Below are 25,257 nucleotides of genomic sequence, written 5' to 3'. Positions count from 1 at the left end.
ATTTCGCCTCAGGCTTTTTAGCTCCAATGTGATCTAAAGAAAATTGTTTCCTTTAGTATGTCATTTACAAATTAGTCTGTCATTCTGAAATGAATCTTTTAACATTGCCTGTCATTGTCTTTGTAAATAGGAATGTGTGTGCTTGCAAATAGAGGAATCTACCTGTGATTTTCAGATCAGATACATGTTGTATAAAAACACTAAGATCCAATGAATGCTTACCCATTGGAGATGCACATGTGACATTAACTAGGAGTAAACAGATAAATAAAACACAGAAACCCATTAGCAGATACTTATAGAACATTAAGGTCTTTGAGCACTTGTGTTAGATGAGTTAGAAAAGAAGCAGAACCAGATCCCACTTGGTCAGGTTTGTTTACTCTTCTCGTCAGAAATTAGAGCCAACCATCCTGGTATTGAATGACTTGATACAGTTCTGTAAATGGGCCAGTTTCTGCACATGGACCATAACACAAACACACTGTAAACATGCCTTCCTGTATTAGTTTAGTATTTAGATTAACTTGTAGCCTTGGTGCTTTGATTCTAGAAAATATTCCCTATTTGAGTGTGTACCCTGGAATAGAGCAGATTAACCCTCTGTGTAGGCATATCTGTGTTCTATAAAAAGTTGCTTTACTTTTTTTCTGTTGTTTCTTTTTTCCTCTGCCCAGGTAGAATTCGGTTTACATATTTTGTGGAAAAATGCAAGTTACAAAAATTGAACACTTAACTTCTTTGTAAAAAAAGGACTGTTTCCTAAGAATTTATGTATTTTTTCTCTCAGTGATATAAAAACACCCTAGCCTGTCATGATCATACTATTGAATTATTAAAGAAATCCAAATTGTTTCTTGGTTCCTTTTTTTTTAATGATAAACAACCACACTGTCTTTGGTCTTTGTTTTTACATTTGGTTGACAGGGCAAAATGGCTTTTATCTCCATTAGACCCAAACTCTTAGAAAGCAGACACCATTTCTCATTCATTTAGGAGCACATAGTATGCCCTTCATAAATGTTTGCTTTGTTCAAGAAAAATTGCTTAGGAATGTTTCATATTTCATAGAGTTTTCCAGTCAAATATAATAATGATGATTGGAAATAAGCTGTTCTGCTTGTTTTCTTGGCTTGAATGTCTTTAACAGATGATCATGCCATCTGTTTAGAATCAATGTTTCAGAGATGAGGAAGAAAGCATTTTGGGTGAGAAACGATAGCCATAAAGTACTTTACACGCAACTGCCAGATCATTTTCCATGCCCATTGCTTCAACAAGGCGATACCATTACTCATCTCACTGAGTGCCCTTGCTTCTTCATTATCTTTGAATCAAATAGAGATGATGACTTTATCTTTTAAAGTTTTCTACCAGCTTGGTAAAGCTATTCGGTTTATTTAATGAATAGTTTTTTTTTTTTTTTTCTCATTACAATTTTAATTAGTACATATCTTAGGAAGGAGATAAGAATTTACTAGGTACAGCCAAATATTACTATTGGGTTAAGATTTTATGGAAAATCATGAGAAGCATATTATTGACACTGTTGATAAGGAGCAGGAGAGGGGCACCTGGGTGGCTTAGTCGTGGGTTCAGTGTCCCACTTCAGCTTAGGTCATGATCTCTTGATTTGTGAGTTCAAGCCCTGAGTCAGGCTCTCTGTTGACAGCTCAGAGCCTGGAGCCTGCTTTGGATTTGGTGTCTCCCTCTCTCTCTGCCCCTCCCCTGCTCACGCTGTCCCTCTCTCTCATAAATAAAAATTTTTTTTTAATTAAAAAAAAGAGCAGGAGAGAAGGGCACATACATTCATAGCACAGTAATTGTGTGTGAATACAAATGTGCAAGTACATGTATGTTCATTGTGGGGGCAGGATTTCAGATTTTATCTGGAGGCAAATTCTGGCTTCCAAAGGTATTTGGATTAAAAGGGAGGCTGAGTAAAGTTTAGAGTGTGGTTTCATAGGTTTAAGTAGGAACTATTTTAATAGAAAGATAAGTTCACAAACTTACCTATTTAGCAAACTTAGTTGTATCTCTGGTGGAATGTGTCTGGGATGTGTTTTATTAAATGAACATTCAGTAAAATTGGCTTTTTTGAGGTATAGTTCTATCACTTTTTTAAAAATAAGCTTTATTTTTTAGAGTAGTTTTAGGTTTATAGAAAAATTGTACAGAAATTATTTCCTTCTTCTCCCAGCTTTTTTTGCTCTTAACATCTCATGTACAATTGTTGAATCAATGTGAACACAATATTAATGTTAGTACAATACAATATTATTAACTTAAGTCCGTAGTTTACCATAGGTTTACTCTATGTTGTACAGTTGTCTGGGTTTGGCAAATGCACAATGTCATGTATCCACCATTACAGTATCATGCAGCGTAATTTCACTACTTAAAAATCCCCTGGGCTCTACCTGTTCATCTTTTCCCCCTCCCTCAGGAACCCCTGGCAACTACTGATCTTTTTACTGTCTCCATAGTTTTGCCTTTTCCAGGAATGTCATATAGTTGGAATCATACAGTATGTAGCTTTTTCTGATTGGCTGCTTTTACTTAGCAACATGCATTTAAGGTTCCTCCATGACTTTTCATAGCTTGATAGCTTATTTCTTTTTATTGCTGAGTAATACTCCATTGTATGGATATACCACAGTTTAACTGTTGACCTATTGAAGTTCATCTGGAAGTTTGGGCAATTATGAAGAAAGGTGCTATAGACATTCATGTGTAGATTTTTGCGGGGACTTAAGTTTTCAAGTCATCTGGGTAAATATCCAGAAGCATGATTGCTGGGTCATATAGTAATCCTGTGTTTAGTTTTGTAAGAAACTGCCAGACCATCTTTTAAAGTGGCGATACCATTTTGCATTTCCACCAACAATGAACAACAGTTCCTGTGGGTCCACATCCTTGCCAGCATTCGTATTGTCAGTGTTTTGGATACTTATTATTCTAGTAAACATATAGTGGTATCTCATTGTTTTAATCTGCAGTTCCCTGATAACATATGATGTTGAGCATCTTTTCATTTACTTATTTGCCATCTTTATATCTTCTTCAGTGAGGTGACAGTTCAGATCTTTTGCCCATTAAAAAAAATTTTTTTTAATGTTTATTTATTTTTGAGAGGGGGAGAGAGAGCGTGCGCGAGTGAGCAGAGGAGGGGCAGAGAGAGGAAGACACAATCTGAAGCAGGCTCCAGGCTCTGAGCTGTCAGCACAGAGCCTGACACAGGGCTCAGACTCATGAACCACGAGATCATGACCTGAGCTGAAGTCAGCTTCTTCATTTAATTTATTCTCTTGGGGTTCACTAGCTTCTTTAATCTATAGATGTATTTCCTCTGCCTAATTTGGGAAGATTTCATGATTATTTCTATGAGTACTTTTTCACTTCTGCTCTCTTTCTCCTTTCCTCCCTGTACTTGATGATAATAGTGTTAGATCTTTTGATATAGCTCCACAGATCCCTTGAGACTCTGTTCATTTTTTTTTTTACAGTCTATTTTCTCTCTCTTGTTTAAACTGAGTAGTTTCTGTTGCTCTATTTTTCAGCTTAAAGATGCTTCTCTCTGTTTCCTACATTTTGCTGTTGAGCTCATTTGTGAAGTTTTTTATTCCACTGATATTTTCAGCTCTAAAATTTCCATTTGATTCCTCTTTATATCTTCAGTTTCTTGACTGAAACTTTCTGTTTCTTTGCCAAGATGTTCCATGTTTTCCTTTGTTTCAGAGATTGTTACTGAAGCATTTTTATGATAGCCACTCAAATCTTTGTCAGGTAATTGTAACATGTCTGTCATCTCAGTACTGGCATCTATTAATTATCCTTTTTCATTTACTTTGGCATCTTTCTGGTTCTTGGTATGATGAGTGATTTTTTATTAAATCTTGTACATTTCGAGTATTATGTTATGAGTCTCTGGATCTTACATAAATCTGTTTTATCTGGCTTTTTCTGACACCTGTTTCTCTGGTAGGGAAGGGAGAGATGCTGTCTCATTACTGCCAGGTGGGTATAAAAGTCCAGGTTCCTCAAGCAGCTTCCATTGACATTTAAGTGACAGGACTGCAGGGGAAGGGGGCATCCTTACTTTTGGCCAGGAAAGGGAGTTTCAGCTCTCCACTAGACCTCCACAACTACTGCCCTAGCTGGGAGGTGTAGGAGTGCCTTGATATTGTTCCCCACGTGGCCTCCGCTGATATGCTGGATAGGGTGGCCTCATTAGCACTGTGTGGTAAGGAGATTTCTCACTCTCCAGTAAGCCTCCTCTGATACAATGCAGCAGGGAGGGAGAGGATTATCTCATTATTGCCCTAAGTCCAGGCTCCCCCTGTGGTATCCACTGAGACTATAGGGGGATTGGTTGGTTACTGCCTGAAAGGGGCAGAAGCCCCAGGTCCTTACTTGGCTTTCTCTGAAATCTGGGGTATCAGAGCACCTCGGTTCAGCTTGGCAGGGATGGAAATCTACTTTTTGTTTCTATGGATTTGCCCAATATGGACATTTCATATAAATGGAGTCGGTGGCCTTTTTAAACTGGCTTCTTTCAGTTAGCGTAATGTTTTCAAGGTTCATCCGTGTTGTAGCATTCATCAGTACTTCATTTCTTTTATTGCCAGATAATATTCCGTTGTACAGGATAGACCCACATTTTATGTTTCTGTTCATCAGATGACGGACACTTGGATTGATCCCACTGTTTGGCTATTATAAATAATTCTATGAAAATTCATATTCAGGTTTTTGTATGGACATGTTTTCAATTCTCTTGGGTATATACATAGGAGTAGAATTGGTGGGTCCTGGCATATCTGTGTTTAAGTTTTTGAGAACTCTGTCTCTAAAAAAATAATTTTTGTCTTAATTGTATTGTGATTTCAGGAAAAAGGCCCCAGAAATTTTGTAGTGTTTTTTGGGTTCTTAGAAAGAACTGTCCCCAGACTTTAGGTTTATTCTTTATATTCTTTCCGTTAAAATGGCAGGTGCTGATAATTAAGCTACTCGAGAGATCTGTAAATTAGGCAAATATTGAAGTGCTTTGAACCATTATTCATTTTGAAACACTGTGAATGTATAATGATTCGTAGTTATGAGTTTTATATTCATAAATTTACCTGTGCTTTTCAATTGTTTAGAGAAAACAAAGTGAGTGCTTGCATTTAAAAATTTTGGTGCTTCGAAATGAACTGGAAAGACAGAAGAAAGCTTTGGGACGGGAGGTGGCATTACTGCATAAGCAACAAATTGCATTACAGGACAAAGGTGAGTAAAAATACCATACAAACAGCCAGCCCCCCATGTTCAGTAGTTGTCCTTTCTTCTTTCCATAGGCTCAGATAATCATCTTGGTACAAATATGCTGATATAATTTTAAACATTTTTTGGAAGTATTTTGAAGTTGATACATACAGAAAAGGGTACAAATACACACACACACACACACACACACACACACACACACACACTATATTTCAAAATTTCAAAATGAACACACTTACATAAGCAGCATCTCCACAGAGAAGCAGAGCATTACACGGACCCCAGACTCTTAGGAGCCTCCTCATGTTCCCTTCCATTCAGGATATCTCTAGCCAGTCTGACCACTACCTTGACTTATTACACCAAAATGAGTTTTGCCTCATTTTGAGCTTTATGCAAGTAGAATCCTGTAATATGTACATTCTATGTGTTGGCTTCTGTTCAACATTTTGTTTGTAAGTTCCATCCTAACCTGCGTGTAATGTAGTCTTAGTTCATTCTTACTGCCGATAGTATTCCATTGTGTGAATAGACGTATGTATTTATTCTGGTTTTTGGTAATTTCTAGTTTGGAGCTATTAGATAAAGCTTCCATGAACTTTCTAGTACATGCTTCTTTATGAAGATTTGTTTGTGCCTTTCCGTTGGGTATAAACTTAGGTGCAGAATTGCATAGTCACAAGGTATGCATATCTTCAGCTTTAGTAGATTGTGTCCAAAAGTTTTCCAAAGCACTTGCATCCAGTTTACCTCCTCTCTACCCAGCAGTGTATCAGATCTCTTGTCCTATATCCTTGTCAGCACCTGGTACTTTCTGGCTTTTGCATTTTAGCTTTTCTGGACTGTCTTCTTGCAGTCTTAATTTTGATTTCTCTGAAAACTAATGAGGTTGAATACTATTTCATGTTTCTGCTGTCTGGGATAAACTCCTTTGTGAAATACCTGTTGAAGTCTTCCCCTCTCCCCACTTCCTTTTTTTTTCTTTTTTCTTTTTTAAAGACAGGAATTCTTATATATTATAGATATGGATTCTTTGTTTGAAATGTTCATTAAAACTATATTCTCCCATTCTGTGGCTTGCTAGTGCATTCCTCAGTGATACCTTCCGTGAACAGAAGTTCCATTTTATCAGTCTTTCCTTTTAGATTTAAGACTTTTTGTGTCTAGTTTAGGAAATATTTTCCTATTTTAACGTCATAAAGGTGCTATTCTGTATTTTGTAAACACTTTACTATTTTACTTTTTACATTTATATATGTAATTCATCGGGATTTGATTTTTTGTATATGATGTCAGATAGGAGTCAAGACTTATTTTTTTCATACAGATAGTCCATTGACCCAGTACCATGTATTAAAAACCTGTCTCCCTTGCACTGAAGGTTCACTTTTGCCATGAATTGGTGGCCATGTGCTCACATGACTGTTGCAGGACCCTCTGTTCCATTGATTTGTCTGTTTTTTTGCCATTATCTCACTGTTTTAATGTCTCTCATGTTATAAGTGGTCTTATTATCTGTTAAAGTTCTTCCACTTAGTTATTCTTTTTCCAGATTACCTTTCTTCATCTTGGCAAGGATGGAAATTTACCTTTTTGTCTTTATGGATGGGCCTATTCTGGATATTTCATATAAATAGAGTCTGTGGCCATTAACACGACCAAAAAACAGGCTTAATCTTGTTCTTTTGCATTGCCTTATGAATTTCTGCACAGAAAAGGAAATCTAGCTACTATTTTGATTGGGACTACATTTAATATGTTTATCAATACAATTGGTGATCTTTAGACATCTTTAGAATATTGCGTCTTCCAACCCAAGAAAATGGTGTATGCCTTTGTTTATTAGGTCTTTACAAAACATTGAAATAAACTAATTGTTTTGTTTTGTTTTTTTAATATGAAATTTATTGTCAAATTGGTTTCTATACAACACCCAGTGCTCATCCCAACAAGTGCCCTCCTCAATACCCCTCACTCGCCCTCGCCTCCCTCCCAGCCCCCATCAGCCCTCAGTTTGTTCTTAGTTTTTAAGAGTTTCTTATGTTTTGGCTCCCTCCTTCTCTAACCTTTTTTTTTTTTTTTCCCCTTCCCCTCTCCCATGGTCTTCTGTTAAGTTTCTCAGGATCCACATAGGAGTGAAAACATATGGTATCTGTCTTTCTCTGCCTGACTTATTTCACTTAGCATAACACTCTCCAGTTCCATCCACGTTGCTACAGAAGACCATATTTCATTCTTTCTCATTGCCACGTAGTATTCCATTGTGTATATAAACCACAATTTCTTTATCCATTCATCAGTTGATGGACATTTAGGCTCTTTCCATAATTTAGCTATTGTATGAAAGAAACTAATTGTTAATACATGGGTATTTCCCATGATTCATTGAATTTATTTCAGCTTTCTGATATTTTACGATACTATTGTAAATATGTTTAAATTTTATTTTCTACTTTTTTGCTGATCTATAGAAATACAATTGATTGTTTTAAAGTGATTGATTTTTATTATATGTGCAAATTCCTATATCCCATCCTGACTCAGCATGACTTATAAAGGCCTCGTATGACCCGTGTCAGTCTGAATGCTTCAGCTATAAAGAACTTCTTTTCGTTTCTTCAATATGTTTCAGTCTGCCTTGCTCTTATTTAAGCCTCTGTTTAAATGTTAATGGGGTGTCGAGGCGGCTCAGTTGGTTGTGTGTGCAACTCTTGATTTTGGCTCAGGTTGTGATCCCCGTGTTCTGGGATGGAGCCCCATTGACATTCTCTCTCTCTCTCTCTCTCTCTCTCTCTCTGCCCCTCTCCCCAGCTCATGCATGCACTCTCTCTCTCTCTCTCAAAAACCCCCACAAAAAATAACGATAAAAAAACACCAAAATGTTACTTTTTCTGAGAAATTTTTCACTGGCTGTCTTTCCTTTCTCCTCTTAGCTCTACTAGACATACTACTGTGTGTTTCCATTGCATCTTGTGTTTTTCCATTATAGCATTCTAATTGTTCATTTCCCCCCCTCCTTCTAGACGGTCAGATCTCTGAGGGAAGAATTGCCCAAGTACTGTATTAAATACTGTTATATTCTTGGGGCATGGTACAGTGCTTGGGATGCAGTAAGCATTGAATAAATATTTGTTGAGTGAATGAATCATAGTCATGGTTATCAGTCTAGTGTCATTGGGCATCATTGCTAAAGGATAAAGACTTCCATAGCATCTAGCTTAACATTCATTTGGAACAACCGATACTCTCATGCGAAACACTGTAGAAAAAAACCACTGTATATTGTTTGGCAGTGATTGCTAAAACTGTCTGCACTCCCGACACAGCTTGCATATCAGCCTTTAGACCTGAGAGTCTGATGTGATAATGCCACTTAAAGTCATGAGATATTGTGAGCAAAGTCCATTTCTTGGAGTCTCTGTTGAATGACTCCAAATACATAGACAGTTGTGTACAGACAAGAGCTGCTTTAGGAGGTCTCCTCTTCTGTGAAAAGGCACGTTTCTTTTGGTGCTTTGGAATTTTTATTATTCTAAAATTGCCTACCACCTATAGCATGTGTTTCTGCATATTTTTTTTAAGATCATCAATTTTTAAAATGAAAACACTGTCAGGTTTTAGGAGGGGTTCAGGGTGTTTGCCTTTTTTTGATAGCTGTAATATTTCAGTTACCAGACTTATCACTATATAGATATGATGTGATTTAATCACCACAATAGCTCTGTGAGGTAAGTACTATGATTAATGACACTTTACAGTTGAGGAAACCCTAGGTCAGGGTCAGAGACATTAAATACCTTGCTTAAGTTCACACAGCTTATGGCAGATGATGTCAGGATTAAAATCTATCGATTCCAAAACTCTTGTTCACTGTGTAATGCTACATTTTACCAGAAGTATGATGTATAAATCCTATGATAGAATAAATATTCTAGCATATGGTAAAAGGATAGGGAGATCTAGTTCTTCTATTATCTTCCCAATTGTGTTTTTTCTTCTTATAATGATAGAGTGAAGTCCCAGGAAGTGTGTTATCAGCCTTTAAACAGGTGAACTTATAAACAGTGGTTTCTATCCCATTTAAAAGACTGAGTGTAAGAATAATTGCTCATATTTATAGACTACTCATTACTGCAAAGCAGTGTCTCGTGGTTTTTTTTATCTTCTTTGGTTTTTATGTATAGTCTTATGTATTAAGGGTATTATTATTCTCCTCCTAATAATGAATATATTTTATTATCTGGTTTACAGATGAGGAAACTGAGTCTCAGAGAGGTTAAGTGATTTGCCCAAAGCCACGTAGCAAGTTATAATGGAGCCTGTGTTCAGAGTTACTAGTCACTAACTCTGCAGCAAAGGGAGATTATAGGATTTTGTAGGTATCTATTCTAGTGTTTTAATTCTGGCAGTCAAGTCAGAATTAACACATTCGTTTTATTTATTTGTTTTTAACATTTGTTCATTTTTGAGAGACAAAGAGAGACAGTGTGCAAGCAGGGGAAAGGCAGAGAGAGAGGGAGACAGAATCCAAAGCAGGCTCTAGGCTCTGAGCTGTTAGCACAGGGCCCAACGCAGGGCTTGAGCTCATGAACTGTGAGATCATGACTTGAGCCGAAGTCAGATGCTTAACCGACTGAACCACCCAGGTGCCCCAGAATTAACACATTCTTACATCTCCATTTTATTGTGGAAAGAAAGGATGGAAATACTCAAAGTTAAATATATATTTGCCAAGATGGGTCAGAATTGTTGATATTTAACATTGACTTTGTACCTCAGTAGCTTTTCTCCCACTTGTATACGTATTTTTGAGATAAATATTCTTCTGAACTCTTAGAATCATTGAAATCTTAGAATTATTAGGATCTAACATTGACCCTTTGGTCTTAAACATAAGCAGGAGAAAGTGTGCTGCTTTTCTGCCGTTGGGTATCTCTATAGACTGTGGTGGTCAGCACTGGGGTAGTTGGAAAGAAGGGTTGGCTGGATATAGATAACCAGATTTATATACCAGTAGATCTTGTTCTACTTGTTGGGGACCCCTGTTCTTCATAATGATGGTGCTAGGTAACCAGAAACCTACTTTTTCTTGTCTGTTGAAAGAACATTTGTGTTGAACTGTATTCTTGTGTACTTACGTTGAATGTACTATTTAATGATTCTCGAGCCAAGTTAAAATATTTAGAAGTACCTGAGTCACTGGTATTGGTAACATGAAGGGTAAAGATGTATTTGTCACCCGCGCTTGCAGCTTTGATTTAGCATGTTTGCTAGCCATTTGTGAGATGATTTGCTAATATGAATATTACTAGTGGCATCTTCCACATGATAACTTCTCTTTGAAACTTGGTGCTTATTTAGGCACTTGGTTCTCAGCCCAAGGGCTCAGTTAGGATACAAAGTCAGTAATATATGATATTTAATCTTTGCTACTGATTCTTCTGAATGATCATAAAGGAATTAGTTAACTTCTGTATCTTTTTACACATGTGTGTAGTCAGGATAGTGGCTCATAATAGTGCCATAGGGATTAATTTGTATAAACATTTGGAAAAAAAACAGGTGCCTATTATATATTTTTGTTTATAAAAATTTATTGCTTCAGTATGATTTTTTGGGAAGAGGCAAAAAGATCATTTCTATCCATGCTGCTGACTTGCTGAGTGGCCGCCTACTCTGAGGGGCCTCGTTACTCCACACCTGTAAGTTTCCCCTTCCCACACCTCCAAGGCAGTGGTTCCCAGCTTGTCTGCAGCAACTTCCAGCTGGGCCATGAGCTGATATTTTCAGTATTAATGTTTATTAATGTATGCATTTTCACTGTTGGCAGATACTGGTAACTTATGATGTTAGTAAAAAACAGATTTCCCCTCATTAGTGTCTCAAGCCAAATAACCTTCCCATTAATTAATTATATGTTGGTTTACAGAATCTGTAGCCCTAATGCAACCCAAATCTTGGAGAAGCAATACTCTATCTAAGTTAGTTTGCTTGAAATTTGGTTTAGAAGATGGTATGAAACATTGGTCTTAAGGAAATGTGTTTAGCATAACCTAAACACGTTTTATAAATGTTGATAAAATCTAGGAACTCTTCAGTGGTGCCTGGGAAGTCATATTAACTTTATAAAAGCAGAGTTCTCTAAGCTTCGTAGGAAGAAGCTACTTAAAAAATAATTTTTTTTAACGTTTTTTCATTTTGAGAGCGAAACAGAGCACGAGTGGGGGAGGGACAGACAGGGGAGGTGCAGAAAGGGGGGCGGGCACAGAATCCGAAGCAGGCTCCTGGCTCTGAGCTGTCAGCACAGAGCCCAACACGGGGCCTGAATTCATGAACCGTGAGATCATGGCCTGAGCTGAAGTCAGACACTTACCAACTGAACCACCCGGGCACCCCAGGAAGAAGCTACTTTTTAATGCAGTTAGTTTTCTTGAGAATAACAGAAATGTATATGTAGTACTTTATACTTAGAAAATGCTTGCACAAAGATCATCATATTCGATCTTCAAAGTATCCCTGAGAGCTAAGTATGGCAGATATTGTTATCTTCATTTTTATCTTCATTTTATGTATGAGATACTGAGATGATGATAAGTGACTTCGCCAGGTATGAACGGATAGTTAGGAACAAAGTTGGGATGTGGACCCAGACCTTTTGCCTCTAAATTTTGTGCTTTTGTCTCTATTCCATATTATCTACAACCTTGCAAAATACCTTCATTTGAATCCTACATAAATCCTATACGGCAGTCAACCTTTTTTTAAAAGTTTGTTTATTTACTTTGAGAGAGAAAGAGAGCGAGCAAGCTGGGGAGGGGCAGAGGGGGTGAAGGGAGGTAGGGAGAGAGAGAGAGAGAGAGAGAGAGAGAGAGAGTGAGAGTGTTCCAGTCAGGTTCCACACTGCTAGCATGGAGCCCAGTGTGGGGCTCGAACTCACAAACTGTGAGATCGTAACCTGAGCTGAAATCTAGAGTCGGAGACTTAACAGACTGAGCCACCCAGGCGCCCCCAGCAGTTAACTGTTATTGGAATCCTTAACATGCCAGATGTTTCGCTTATGGTATATCATTTACTTCTTAAAATAGTCCTAAGAGGTCATTATTTTACCCTCTTTTTCCAAATGAGAATAATTGGGGCTCAGAGACATTTGTCACAAATAAGTAACAGATCCAAATACAATTTAGGTTTCTCTGACCCAATACCTGTCTTGTTTCCACTAAACAAAATATTGTTGCTTTCTCTAATATGTGTCCAACAGTAAATTGACTGATGGTTTGCTAGTTTTCCATTGGCCTGTGGACTATTAGATGAAGAACTTTGTTCTGTTATATTCCTTTTTATCATATGATGGGTGAAGTGAATTTTTCCCAAAGATGTCTTTGATTTGGTTGCATGTTAATTAAGAGATTTGGATTAAAGATCTGCCATTCTCTCAGTTTGTCCTCACAAACAAAAAATTTTTAATTATACAGTCCAGATTTCTTACAGCTCTAAAATTCTAGTTATCTCAGAAGAGGATTGACAAAAAGGATGGGAATCTGTTCACCTTTTTTATGAATCTCTTTATTTTTCAAAGTTTGATGACAGCAATAGATTTCCCAGCAATGAAAAATGCCCAAAGAGAGAGAGAGAGAGAGAGAGAGAGATTCTGTGACCCCAAGTGTGTCTATAGATATTGTTTATTAAGTGGAAAGACATGTGGTGGGAGCTTCTGTTTCAAAGATCTTCAATTCATTTTGATAAGCAAGAGCAAAAACAAACCTTCTTTTAGCAACGTCATATGTAGAAGTCAACTATGTCAGATTTCATTGCTTAGATTTAGGGAAAAAAATCCTCTTAGTAATTTCAATAAATAGAAAGTTTTGATGCTTTATTACCAAAATAAGAAATATTTTATATGAAGTTCCCATCAATTATGATCATTCTTTATTGTCATTTTGTAATAAATTCGAGTAAGATGACCGATGTATCTAGTTCTATTTAATTAGCTTCTCTTTGGTCCGTAAATTATTGTGCTCTTTTCTCATAAAAGAAAAATGACACAGTATATTTAAAGTGGTGCCTTAGTTTCTATTAAAAGGTCATAGATTTCCCTTTATTTCTAAGTTTATGTATTTATTTTGAGAGAGGGAGAGCGTGCAGGTGGGGTAGGAGCAGAGATAGAGGTAGAGAGAGGATCCCAAGCAATCTCCACACTGTCAGCACAGAACCCAATGTGGGACTGGAACCCATGAACCATGAGATTATGACCTGAGCTAATTCAGATGCTTAACCGACTGAGCCACCCAGGTACCCCCAAAAGGTCATAGATTTCTATTTGCAATTATAAAGACATTGTTAAGCATTATGTAACAATCTTCTTCTCTTATGCCATAAGGTCACAAATTGAAAAATTACTGTACAAATTTTATAATTCAAGATATATTTATTTGAAATGATGGGAGAATTTAAATTTTATTAGCCTGTGTGTATGTTCTGATTTTTTTTATAGCCATCTGACAGAAATTCCTAAGCAGATTTCCTTAAAAATTATTCAACATTTCTTTCAAAAATTTCTTTCAAAAGTTTTAAAACCCGAGGCCAGTTTTTTTTGGTGGGGGGGTTTATGCTAATAAGGTTTCTTTACTTTTAGCTGTTTACATTGTATGCAGCATGTGAAAACAGACAACTTAGCAGTGGGGAGGACAAATGTGGGTGCTGAGTAAACCTCAGATTTTCTTTTCAGAATGATTCTGTTTCCATACATTTGTAATGATTTATTCCTGTAATGTCTTAACTGGATTGCAGGAAAGGTAAACTATCATATTTTAATCTCCCTCTTTTGCAATGGAAGGTATAGATAGGCAGAAAAAAGCCACCTGACAGATTTTTGTTTTGTCTTATTACCATTTTTTCTCCACTTCCAAAAAGCATTGGGAGTGACATTTACAAAAAAAAAAAAAAAAAGTGCTTACAATTAAATAGTTGAACATAGAAATAGAAGGAGATCAGAAGACAAGAACGTTGAGTGTGTGTGTGCACGTGCACCGTTGTCAAGTCCTTTATTCGTCGTTTATGGAAAACCCACAACGAACCCAGCACTGTGTAAGATGTTAGGAACATAATGACAGGTGTGACAAATATATGAGAGAGATATTTGGAAGGTGTTATAGGAGCACAGACAATGAGTATCTGAAAATCAAAATTAGTTAAAGGAGGTGACACTTAGGCCGAGTCTAGAAAAATACCTGACGGATACCTAGGGGGAGAAGGTGAGACTTTCCAGATAGAAGCAACAGTTTATACAGAAGCCTGGAAGTAGATTAGAGAACTGCAGGTAATTCCAGTAAAGCTACCACTAAGGACACATTCAAGTAAGGGTTTGTAGGAGAGGCAGGAGAGGTAAAGAATGACCTAATCATAAAGGAAGTTCTTGTTGAAAGGTCTAGAGATCTACTGAAATAAGCAAATTTCTCAAAGACAAAAAGTAGATGAGACTGTATTGATGACTGCAGTAAAGAATGGGGATTAGCTATATGTTTTAGAAAGTTCTCTTTGAAGAGTTGAGGATAGAGAACTGTTAGGGAGTTATTACAGTAATCTAAGCAATCCATAATTAAAACTGAAACATATTGGGAATGTAAAGGGAGGAGGGAATGTGTAGGTTCAAGAAATATTTCGATGATAGCCTCTACTGTTAATGGCTTGGTGGGTTGGAGGAGAGAGGGAGAGAAAGATTTAGGATAGTTTCCAATTTCTAGTTTTGACAACTGGCCAGATGATTAAACAAAGACAAATGCTGGAGGAAAAGTAGATATTGGGGTAAAGAGAGAAAAAGGAAGAATTAATTGTGACTTCCAATTTTGGATACCTACCTAGTGGATAAGACAGTAAACAAGAAACCAGCAAGGAAAATAAATATCAAGTTGTGAGAAGTACTATAAACAAGCTGTGGTGATACAAGATAATTGTGGGAGACCATTTTTATAGAGATTGCTCAGAAAAGGTTTGCCTGAGGAGCTCAGCCTGCTGGAAAAACAGAGGGAACAGCAAGTGAAAAGGCTACCTGGACATAGAAAGGGCTTAGACTGGAACAGGAAAGAGGCCACTGTGGCTGGAACATAATTTGTCAGGAAGAGACTAGTGTGACATCGGTTGGAATGAGAAGGAATTCAGAGTTTATATAAATGAAGCTATTTGCCTTATCCACTGAACAGGAGGAGAAGGCTAAGAAAATGGCACAGGGGCAGGTAGTGGGTAGGACTGTGAAGGAATCCGATTATTTCAGGGTAGTACGAGGTGGGGCAATTATATTCTACAGAAGGGGTTTAGGGATTGAGGGGAATGTGTGGAGTACTCAGCTGCAAGAGTGGGAAAGCAAACTAATGATGGAACTGGAGTAGGATTGCTGGACAGTGTCCCTGTTTGTGCTCTGTGCTTATATTTTTAAAGTAAAATCAATCAGACTGGTTGTATAATTTTCTCTACCCACTTAGAGCTTCATGGGGGCAGGTCAAGAGAATGCAAATGTTGAACAAAAGGGAAATTATCCCCATTTTACAAATGAGGAAAATGAAACTCAGAGAAGCTGAGACTTGTTTAGAGTTCTGAAAGTAGCATAGGTAGGATTTTAGCCCAAATCTTTCTGATTCCTAAGGACATGGGCTTTCCATTATAGTATACTGCCTCCCATATGATCCACCTATTGTATTGAAGCACTAAAATTAGCTATGACATTGTTAGCCATCAAGCCAATTGTGTAGAATTATGAAAGGAGTCAAGTGCTTCCCATTACATGTTATAAGGAAGTAGATCCATTCTTTAGGGAGAAAACAATTTATTGGCACTAAATTCTGGGAAGAATGTGCAATGTATTAAACATCATAATGAAATATAGTCATTGCAATTTTGCAAAAGTTACAGCAAGAAATATCTTTTAACCCTTGAGAAGGGCAGTATCATAAATCATAGTTCAAAAAAAGCATTTCTGCAGGGAAGGAAACTAAAATAGTTCAAGTATATTGCTTTTTGGTCATCTGACATGATATAGAAAACCCAGAAGAATGACAGTTTATTGGTTTTAACTGTAATTTTGACAGGAGCTGGCCATTATCCAGTCTGAGGCCAAAGTCTCTGGTGAGAAAGGGCCTAAAGAGTCTGTGTTGTGTTTTGTTGATGGAAGCAAGATTCATATTCTTTAGCTATTAGACTTACAGGAGACAGCATTGACATTTGGCTATTAAAATTAAAGTGTCTGACCTGAGTTTTTGCTGAACACAGGGGCCATCTTCCTAACAGAGTGGAACGTTAGTGTGTAAATGGACAGGACCAAACATTCCAGAAAACAATTTTGGAATGTGGTAAACTAAGCGCATTCATTTGCTTTCCCTCCCTCTCGATGACCCACTGATACGAAAGTAAAGATACAGTGGTGGTGGTAAAGATCAGAGAGGGCACCATTGGAATAGCAAAGATTTTGACACAGTTCTCGAAGACACAGTATAGATAGGATTGTTTTGATGCATCAGCTAGAGTAGAGAAAAACTGCCACCTGGCACAAAAATGGAAGAGGCTGATGTGGGGGTTTCTGGTGCAGCTCTCAGAGGCCTCAACTTGGAGTTTCAAAGTACAGAGATCAGGAACGATGGAGCAGTAATTAGGGGAGCTGGGCCTACTGGTCCATTTTCTTTTCTTTGGATTTGGACTCCCTTCCTGTAATACTTGCTCCCGCTGCTTTCTAAACATAATGGATTCTTGACCTGGTTAGGTCTCATGGGACAAGGGTTTGGCATAGAAGGTGGAACAGAGACTGACTGTGGACTTTTACAATTGACCTAGAGGGAAAACATAAAGACAGCTCTACTTAGAAGTGAAATGCCCTGGAGTAACTCAGTCCTAAGATTGGCAGTTGTCAATAATGTAACAGTACTACCTTCTTCCAGTATGGCATATATACTCTGAAGAAAAGCCCAATTGTCTACAGGACCTACCCACTTATGCTGAGTTGGCACCCAGGAACGATGCCTTTCATGTAAATAAGTCTTTATAGCTTCAAAGGAAACCTACACTAGTTGCCTATACTAATCAGTCTGATCACTTATTCATGGATTTGAAGGGAAAACCAAGGATCATCAGATATTTGAGGAAAACCGTATAAACAAGTCCAAGTTAAATGGAATAGCTGACCCCAAAGGAGCAGGAAATACAAAGAACAGAGAAAAACTTTAAAAAAAAATTTAAATCAGCATCCTCAGATTTGACTTCCAGCCCCTGTGGAGGATGTAGAAAGGTAGTAAGAACTTCACTCCCACCCTAACAACAAGAGAAAGCTGAATAATGTACAAAATCATAGCTTTTCTTGCATCTGGAGAATTAAAGATTACAGGGCAGCCAGGTAGCCTGATAATGTAAGAAAAGATGGGCATGTCCAAGAAGAGACAGGATGTGAGGACTGAGTCACCAGTGGCAGAGCATGGGAGGAAGTTGGGCCACTGTCTAAGAAGGTAAAATAATCCCACTACAATTTTTAACAAATTGCTAACCACTAAGTGTGTTCTATTGTAGGACTATAGCAGCTGTAAGCAGTTCACACCTCCTTGCAGTTTACTCTGTGTGGACCTACAATGGATATTCACAAGAAAGATTGGAGACAGGGTAGAAAATGTAGAAAGCCTCCTGTGGTTGTATAGGTCTGGAGGAAGGGGAACGGATGCTGTTGCTAGAAAGCATAACTCTTCTCTAAGAACAAAAGCGCTAAGCCTCTGGAGGAAGAGCTGCAAGCCCTATGGTTTCTAGGACAGAAGTGAAGGATTGGAAGAAGAAAAAGAAAACATTATTACACTTGGGGGTGAGGCAGAAACAGTGTTGGCCCTGGACTATTAGAAACCTCCTGTCCCTAGGGGAGGGACAGGATCACTGAGAGAAAGCCCTACCCTGATACCTCAGGGCACAGGGACTGCTTAGCTCAAATGAGATAAAAGAGAAACTCAGCTCTCCTCCCCAACCAGGACAGAAAGCATGGAATAACAAGCCGCATTAGTGTACCACTTGAGGAGAGGCAAGAGCATAGTGAGTCACTCTTACTTAGGTGCAGGTTCATAGGGCAGAACTTGTTCCCTAAATCTGAGGGTGGAACGAGTTCATTGAGCAAAAGCATCCAGCAAATCATCTCCACCATCACCACCTCCAAAAAGGAGAAGTTAGAGGAAATTTGAAGAATTTTGAAGTTGAAGGTAGCAACAAAATGGAAGCAACAAAACCCCAAACCAGCTTAGTTCCTGATTGTATTGACTCAGCCCCCAAATTAACAGTAGAAGAGGCGTGTCCTTTTCTTTCTGTGTTGTCTCATGCTCTCTGTTGCACATGATGTTGAGCCTTCAATCAAAATTTTTGAAACAAAGAAAAGCAAAAACAAAACAAAGACCCATTGTTATCCCTTCCCCTCCCAGCACCACCAACAAAATGTTGTCAAGAGAAGAATTTAACTCAAAAGAGGAAAAAAACTCAGTAGTGACTCAGATGTTGGGAATACCAGAGAGAGAATTTAAAATAACTATGATTAATGGGCTTCGGGCTTTTATTGAAAGGTGGATAAGCAGTATGGATAGATGGTAAATTTCAGCTGTGAAATGGAAACTATAAGAAACAGTCTAATGGATATGCTACAAATAAAGAACATGGTAAGAGAGATGAACAGTGCCTTTGACGGACACTCCAGTAGATTTGACACAGCTGAGAAAAGAATAAGTGAACTTGAATATAGATCAATAGAAATTACCTGAACTGACGTGCAAAGAGACTCTTTGACAAAAAACTAAGACAATTCATTACCACCAGTCCTACATTTTAAGAAATGTTAAAAGAATTTCTTCAGGGGCGCCTGGGTGGCGCAGTCGGTTAAGCGTCCGACTTCAGCCAGGTCACGATCTCGCGGTCCGTGAGTTCGAGCCCCGCGTCGGGCTCTGGGCTGATGGCTCAGAGCCTGGAGCCTGATTCCGATTCTGTGTCTCCCTCTCTCTCTGCCCCTCCCCTGTTCATGCTCTGTCTCTCTCTGTCCCAAAAATAAATAAACGTTGGAAAAAAAAAAAAATTTTTTTAAAAATTAAAAAAAAAAAAAAAAAAAAAAAAAAGAATTTCTTCAGTGGAAGAAAAATGATACCAGACAGAAATGTGGCTCTACACACACAAAAAAATGAGATCTCCAGAAATGGTTGAAGATACTATAAAGACATTTTTTCTTATTTTTAATTACTATAAAAGACAGTTGATTTTCTAATGCAAAAATAGCAGTGTTTTGGGGTTTATAACATGCATAAAGTAAAATGTGTGAAGAATGTGAAGAGTGGGGAAGGGAAGAATTGGGAGTATAGTATTTTCAGGTTTTTATACTCTACATGAAGTAGTATAATAATATTTGAAGGTAGACTTATTTATTGAAGTTATATACTGTAAACTCTGGGGCAGCCACGAAAAATTTAAAATAGAGATAAGACTGGGGCGCCTGGGTGGCTCAGTCGGTTAAGTGTCCAACTTTAAGCTCAGGTCATGATCTCGTGGTCTGTGAGTTCGAGCCCCACATCGTGCTCTGTGCTGACAGCCTGGAGCCTGCTTCCAATTCTGTGTCTCCCTCTTTCTGCCCCTCCCACACTCACACCTCTGTCTGTCTCATTCTTTCAAAAGTAAATAAACATTAAAAAAAATTAAAAAATAAAATAAAATGGAGATAAGACTAAGCCAATCGTGAAGAAAGAGGGAATTGTAAAAAAATATTCAATTCAAAAGCATGAAAAAAGAAGGGAAAAAGGAACAGAGAATAGGTAGAATATATAGAAAACAACTAGCCAAATGGTAGGTTTTAATCTAAATGTCAATGATTATATTAAGTATAAGCAATCAAAATACCTCAGTTAAAAAACTGAGATTGTTCAGATTAATTTACATTTAAGAAAACCCAACTAAATGCTATCTGTAAGGAACCCACTTTTAATATAAGGGTAGATAGATTGGTTGATTAAAAGTAAACGAATGGGAATAGTACACCATGCAGATACAAATTAAAAGAAGGCCAGAGTGGCAATATATTAGAAAAGGAGATTTCAGAACAGTGAATATTACCTGTGATAAAGACAGATTTTACATTATGGTGGAGAGGTCAGTCACAAAAAGATATGACAATTCTAAATATGTATGAACATAAAGAGCTTCACTATATATGTGTGTGTATACATGTATATATGTATATTTACATATATATACACACACACGCAAACCATATATACACCATATATACACTATATATATACAACGTATATGTACACACTACACACACACAATGTTAAATGTGTGTGTGTATATAGCAAAAACTGATAAAATTGGAAGAAGAAATAGCCAAATCTATAATTAAAGCTGGAAGCTGCAACACTCATCTCTCAGTAATTCATAGAACAAGTGAAGTGAAAATCAATAAGGATAAAGACCTTAACACTATTAACTAACTTGCCCTGATTAACAGCAGACCACCCCCACTGCACACTATCAGAATATACCTTTTTATCGTACGCGCATTGAACATTCGGTTAGGCCATAGTTGCTATCATAAAACAAATTAAAAAAGAATCAGAATAATGCAAAATATGGTCTCTGACTAAAAGAAATAAACTAGAAATCACTAATAGGTAAATCTGGAAATTTTCAAATATTTGGTAATCGTTCAACACGTACATGGGGTGGGGGGTGAAAGTTGTCAATCTGAATGTCATCTGAAATCATTAAAGATTAAGATTTGGGGAGGAATTATCCTGGGGCTAAAGGAGATGAGTGGTGCTCCTTGATTATGTTCTATTTGGGGGGTAAAGTTACCAACATGTGGATCATTTAAATACAGGTGTGAGAGAAGAGAAGGGTACTTAGAAATAATGTTGATAAAATGACTTAAGTTGGTGAACTTAGTGCTAAGGTCTAAACTGTATAATGTTCAATAATGTACTTCTTGTTCCTTCTCGCAGGAGAGGTGCAGAATAGTTGAAGGCCCCTTTTCCTGTTGGATCATAGTTCATGAAACCAAACCCCTTTGTAAGATTAGTGTGTCTGGATCTAAGATTGTTTTTCTGTGCTTCAGTATTTCTGGTGCTATCAGGCCTGGATTGTCAAGAACAGAAGATGCTCTCATTTCTTAGAGTAGGAAGATGTAGAAAGATTTTATGATCACATAAATGGACATGGAGGTTCCAGAAGTTGATGTAAATATAACAATCAGGCATATAAACACAAATACTAATCTCTGTGTAATGCTAAAGCAAACACTTAAAGGAAATTAAATGTTCTGTAATGGGTTTGGGGTTTGGGGTATCAGTTAAAATGTGGAATATTCATATAATTCACATCCACGGAGTTGAATTTTACACAGCCATTAAACACTATAACTTAGACTATCTGTCAACATGTAAAAATGCTTATGACATAATATGGAAAAATCAGAATATACATTTCCTGCACACTGTGATTGTAGCTAAAACTACTTATATTTATGAACTACGCGATAGCATTCAAAATGCAGGTAATTTTTCCTTTTCTACTTTTTATACTCTCAGAAACGTTGTTGTATAGCATTTGTGGGTGAGAAGAAATTAACCACTTAAAAAATAGATAAACTTTATTTATTAGAGCAGTTTTTAGGTTCATAGCAAACTTGAGCTGAAGTTGCAGAGATTTCCCATATATCCCCAACTCTCACACATGCATAGCCTCCTCCATTATCAGCATCTCCCACCAGAGAGATCTGTTTATTACAATTGATGAACCTTTAGTGAATAAGCATTAACACCAGAGTCTATAGCCGCTTTCTTTTAAAATGAAGTCTGGGGATGCCTGGGTGGCTCAGTTGGTTGAGCATCTGACTTTGGCTCAGGACATGATCTCGCAGTCAGTGAGTTTGAGTCCCGCATCAAGCTCTGTGCTGACAGCTCAGAGCTGGAAGCCTGCTTCGGATTCTGTGTCTCCCTCTCTCTCTCTGCCCCCCACACCCCCCACCTCACATCCTGTCTCTCTCTGTCTCTCAAAGGTGAATAAATATTTAAAAAATTTTTTTTATTTTTATTTATTTATTTTTTTTTCAACGTTTATTTATTTTTGGGACAGAGAGAGACAGAGCATGAACGGGGGAGGGGCAGAGAGAGAGGGAGACACAGAATCTGAAACAGGCTCCAGGCTCTGAGCCATCAGCCCAGAGCCTGACGCGGGGCTCGAACTCACGGTCCGCGAGAACGTGACCTGGCTGAAGTCGGACGCTTTACCGACTGCGCCACCCAGGCGCCCCTAGAAAAAATTTTTTTTAAATGAAGTCTGAATTTTGAAATCTCATCAGGGTTTCTTGGTCAGCAATCCAGAAATCTGGAGGCAGGTTACTCTTTGACTTACTCTTTGACTCCTGCTAGAGGCTGGACTTGTGTCAAAATTGAACAAGTAGGGAAGTTTTTTCTAGTTAATTCCCCCAGAAGACCTCTATCCCCAGTTTACTTTGCCTCTAAACTCTATTGCTCTCTCATAGTCGGGGGATGGGCTCTGCGTGTTTGGTTGTGATTGAGCAGTTGTATCTGCAGTGTTACATCTGGAATTGTCTTCCTCCATCTGTCTCTAGGAAGTGCATTTTCAGCTGAGCACCTCAAGCTTCAACTCCAGAAGGAATCTCTGAATGAATTGAGGAAGGAGTGTACTGCGAAAAGGTAAATGCAACACTGAGAATAATAGTTAAGAGTGTTGAGTTTACCTTAAGGGTAGGATTTGGAAAAGCAGGATTCTGTAAAAGCTGCTGGTATTCATTTATATTCCACGCACATCAGTGCCACATTCATTTATTCAACAAACATTTATGAAGCACCCTACTGAGCATCATGCACGTGCTAAAAGTAGTTACGAGAGCTCCTAGCATAATCAGAAATGTGAACAGTTGATTTTCTAGTTTATTTATGTATTGCTTATTTATTTTTAATGTTTATTTATTTTTCAGAGAGAGAGAGAGAGAAAGCAGGGGAGGGGAAGAGAGAGAATCCCAAGCAGACTGGGTGCTTTCAGCACAGATCCCCACGCAGGGTTTGAACTCACGAACTGTGAGATCACGACCTGAGCTGAAATCAGGAGTGGGATGCTTAACTGACTGAGCCACCCTATTCTTCTAGTTTTTAAGGCCACTGCACCATGACTTAATGTTTGAATCTTCTCCTCTTCCTGTCTTCCACATGTAGTGTAGCTTATGGTCTTTTCTTCAGACTTACTCCTGTTTAGTGTTCGTCCATTTGGATTACCTCCACAGCTCCTAGCTTGTCTTTCTAACATCAGTCTCTCCACTTTTCCAGTTCATCCTCCATGTTGCTTATCAGACCTCTCCTCTTAAAATACTATTTTTACCATATTTTTTTCTTCTTTTAAGAAGTCATGGTGATTGTTTTGCTTAACTTTCAAATAACCTTCAGCAAATTGGCACTGTACAACTGTAGTTCATTTCAGTTGCTCCACAACATTCATTTCATAGGTGCTAATAGTTTTTCTCTTTATTTTTTCCAGCACATGCTTAATTTGATGCCACCTCTGTTCTTTTGCTCATGTTTACTCCCTTTTTCTGGAAAGTCATCTCATCCTACATTTTTCTTCAAGAAACCTTAGCAATTGAGCATTCAAGAATGTTAGACCTGGAAAGAACCGTGGAGATCATCTGGTCTAATCCTCTCAATTTGCAGATAGGAAGGCAAGGCTCTGGGAAGTTATTTTGACCAGCTCACAAGGAAAGCAGGACTAGATCCCTTTAACTCTTTAATGCTCTTTGTGTTATACTACTACTTTTACGTTCTACTTTGACCTACAGTTTTGCTGAATTCCTCTTTTTTTTTTTTTTAATCATTAGCACAATTGAGCAGGTTTTTTATTCTATGGGTATTTTATCTCATGGTCTTATTTCTTTAGTTCAAGAGAAGAGCTGCATCATCTCATGCCACGGCTTATTGTTTGTTCTTTTTATTCTATTTTCCTAATATGGCAGGCAGTAGCTGTGAGTGAAAAATAGAATACTTTTTAAAGATAATACCATGTAGATATTTCCTGAAATCAGATTGGCTTTCAGATTAAATGAGACCCTGGTCTTCTTACTGAGCCTCTCTAAATTTTTTATCCTTGTTTGTAAAATGGGTATAACAGTATCAACCTAATTGAATTATTCTAATAAGTAAAGCCGTTTGTAAAGCTCCTGGCATATAGCGGTAGGTGCACAGTCAATGATTATTTGTACCCTTTACATCTCTTAGCATGATGCCTGATACACGTAGTAGGCCTCAGTATATAGTTATCTTGATCTCATACTATTTAGAGATAGGTCAGGATTCATGTTAGCTATTATTCTGACTCTACTTCTGAGTTTCTGTGGCCCACTGCAGGCCATTTAATCTTCCTCTGCATCAATTATGTGGAAATAAATATTAGCATGAAAACTTTTTTTTTTTAACAAATATGCTTTTTATCTTTCCTTATCAGAGAACTCTTTCTGAAGACTAATGCTCAGTTGACAATTCGTTGCAGGCAATTACTATCTGAGCTTTCCTACATTTACCCTATTGATTTGGTAAGTTTCAAGTTTTCTGGGAAAAAATCTTTTTAAAGATGGTTTCTGTTTGAAATTTCCTCTCAATGAAAAAATTCATTGCTCTAGTCTTAATCATATGCTTTGTCATGAATCATTCAGAAGCTAATATCTATTTAAAAAAATAGATTTGGAATGAATTGGCATTCAGGTCCACCATTTGATTTTTTATAGCAGTTTGATGGTGAAATGCACTCATTTTCATCTGAAAGAATGCCAGATAAATTTCTGGTTTCCTTATGATCTTTTTTACTCAGCCAGATTATCCACTGCCATCATTTCTTTCTTTCTTTCTTCCTTTCTTTCTTTCTTTCTTTCTTTCTTTCTTTCTTTCTTTCTTTCTTCCTTCCTTCCTTCCTTCCTTCCTTCCTTCCTTCCTCCCTCCC

General features: G+C 37.6%; 1 protein-coding gene across 4 annotated transcripts in view; it reads left to right on the top strand.

Moving 5' to 3' along the window:
• UVRAG (UV radiation resistance associated) overlaps positions 1-25,257 on the top strand; it is a 297,841-nt gene that overhangs the window by 138,508 nt on the left and 134,076 nt on the right. For all 4 annotated transcript variants that reach the window (XM_045483965.1, XM_045483963.1, XM_045483962.1 and 1 more), the window contains exons 8-10: positions 5,145-5,271; positions 22,883-22,967; positions 24,766-24,853. In XM_045483965.1, the coding sequence (XP_045339921.1) occupies positions 5,145-5,271; positions 22,883-22,967; positions 24,766-24,853 (300 nt within the window). The remainder of the gene's footprint in view (positions 1-5,144; positions 5,272-22,882; positions 22,968-24,765; positions 24,854-25,257) is intronic.

Source organism: Leopardus geoffroyi, chromosome D1 (genome assembly GCF_018350155.1).
Source record: "Leopardus geoffroyi isolate Oge1 chromosome D1, O.geoffroyi_Oge1_pat1.0, whole genome shotgun sequence".
Lineage (NCBI taxonomy): Eukaryota > Metazoa > Chordata > Mammalia > Carnivora > Felidae > Leopardus > Leopardus geoffroyi.
Note: the sequence above shows the minus strand (reverse complement) of the source record. Positions and strands in the feature narration are given on the sequence as shown.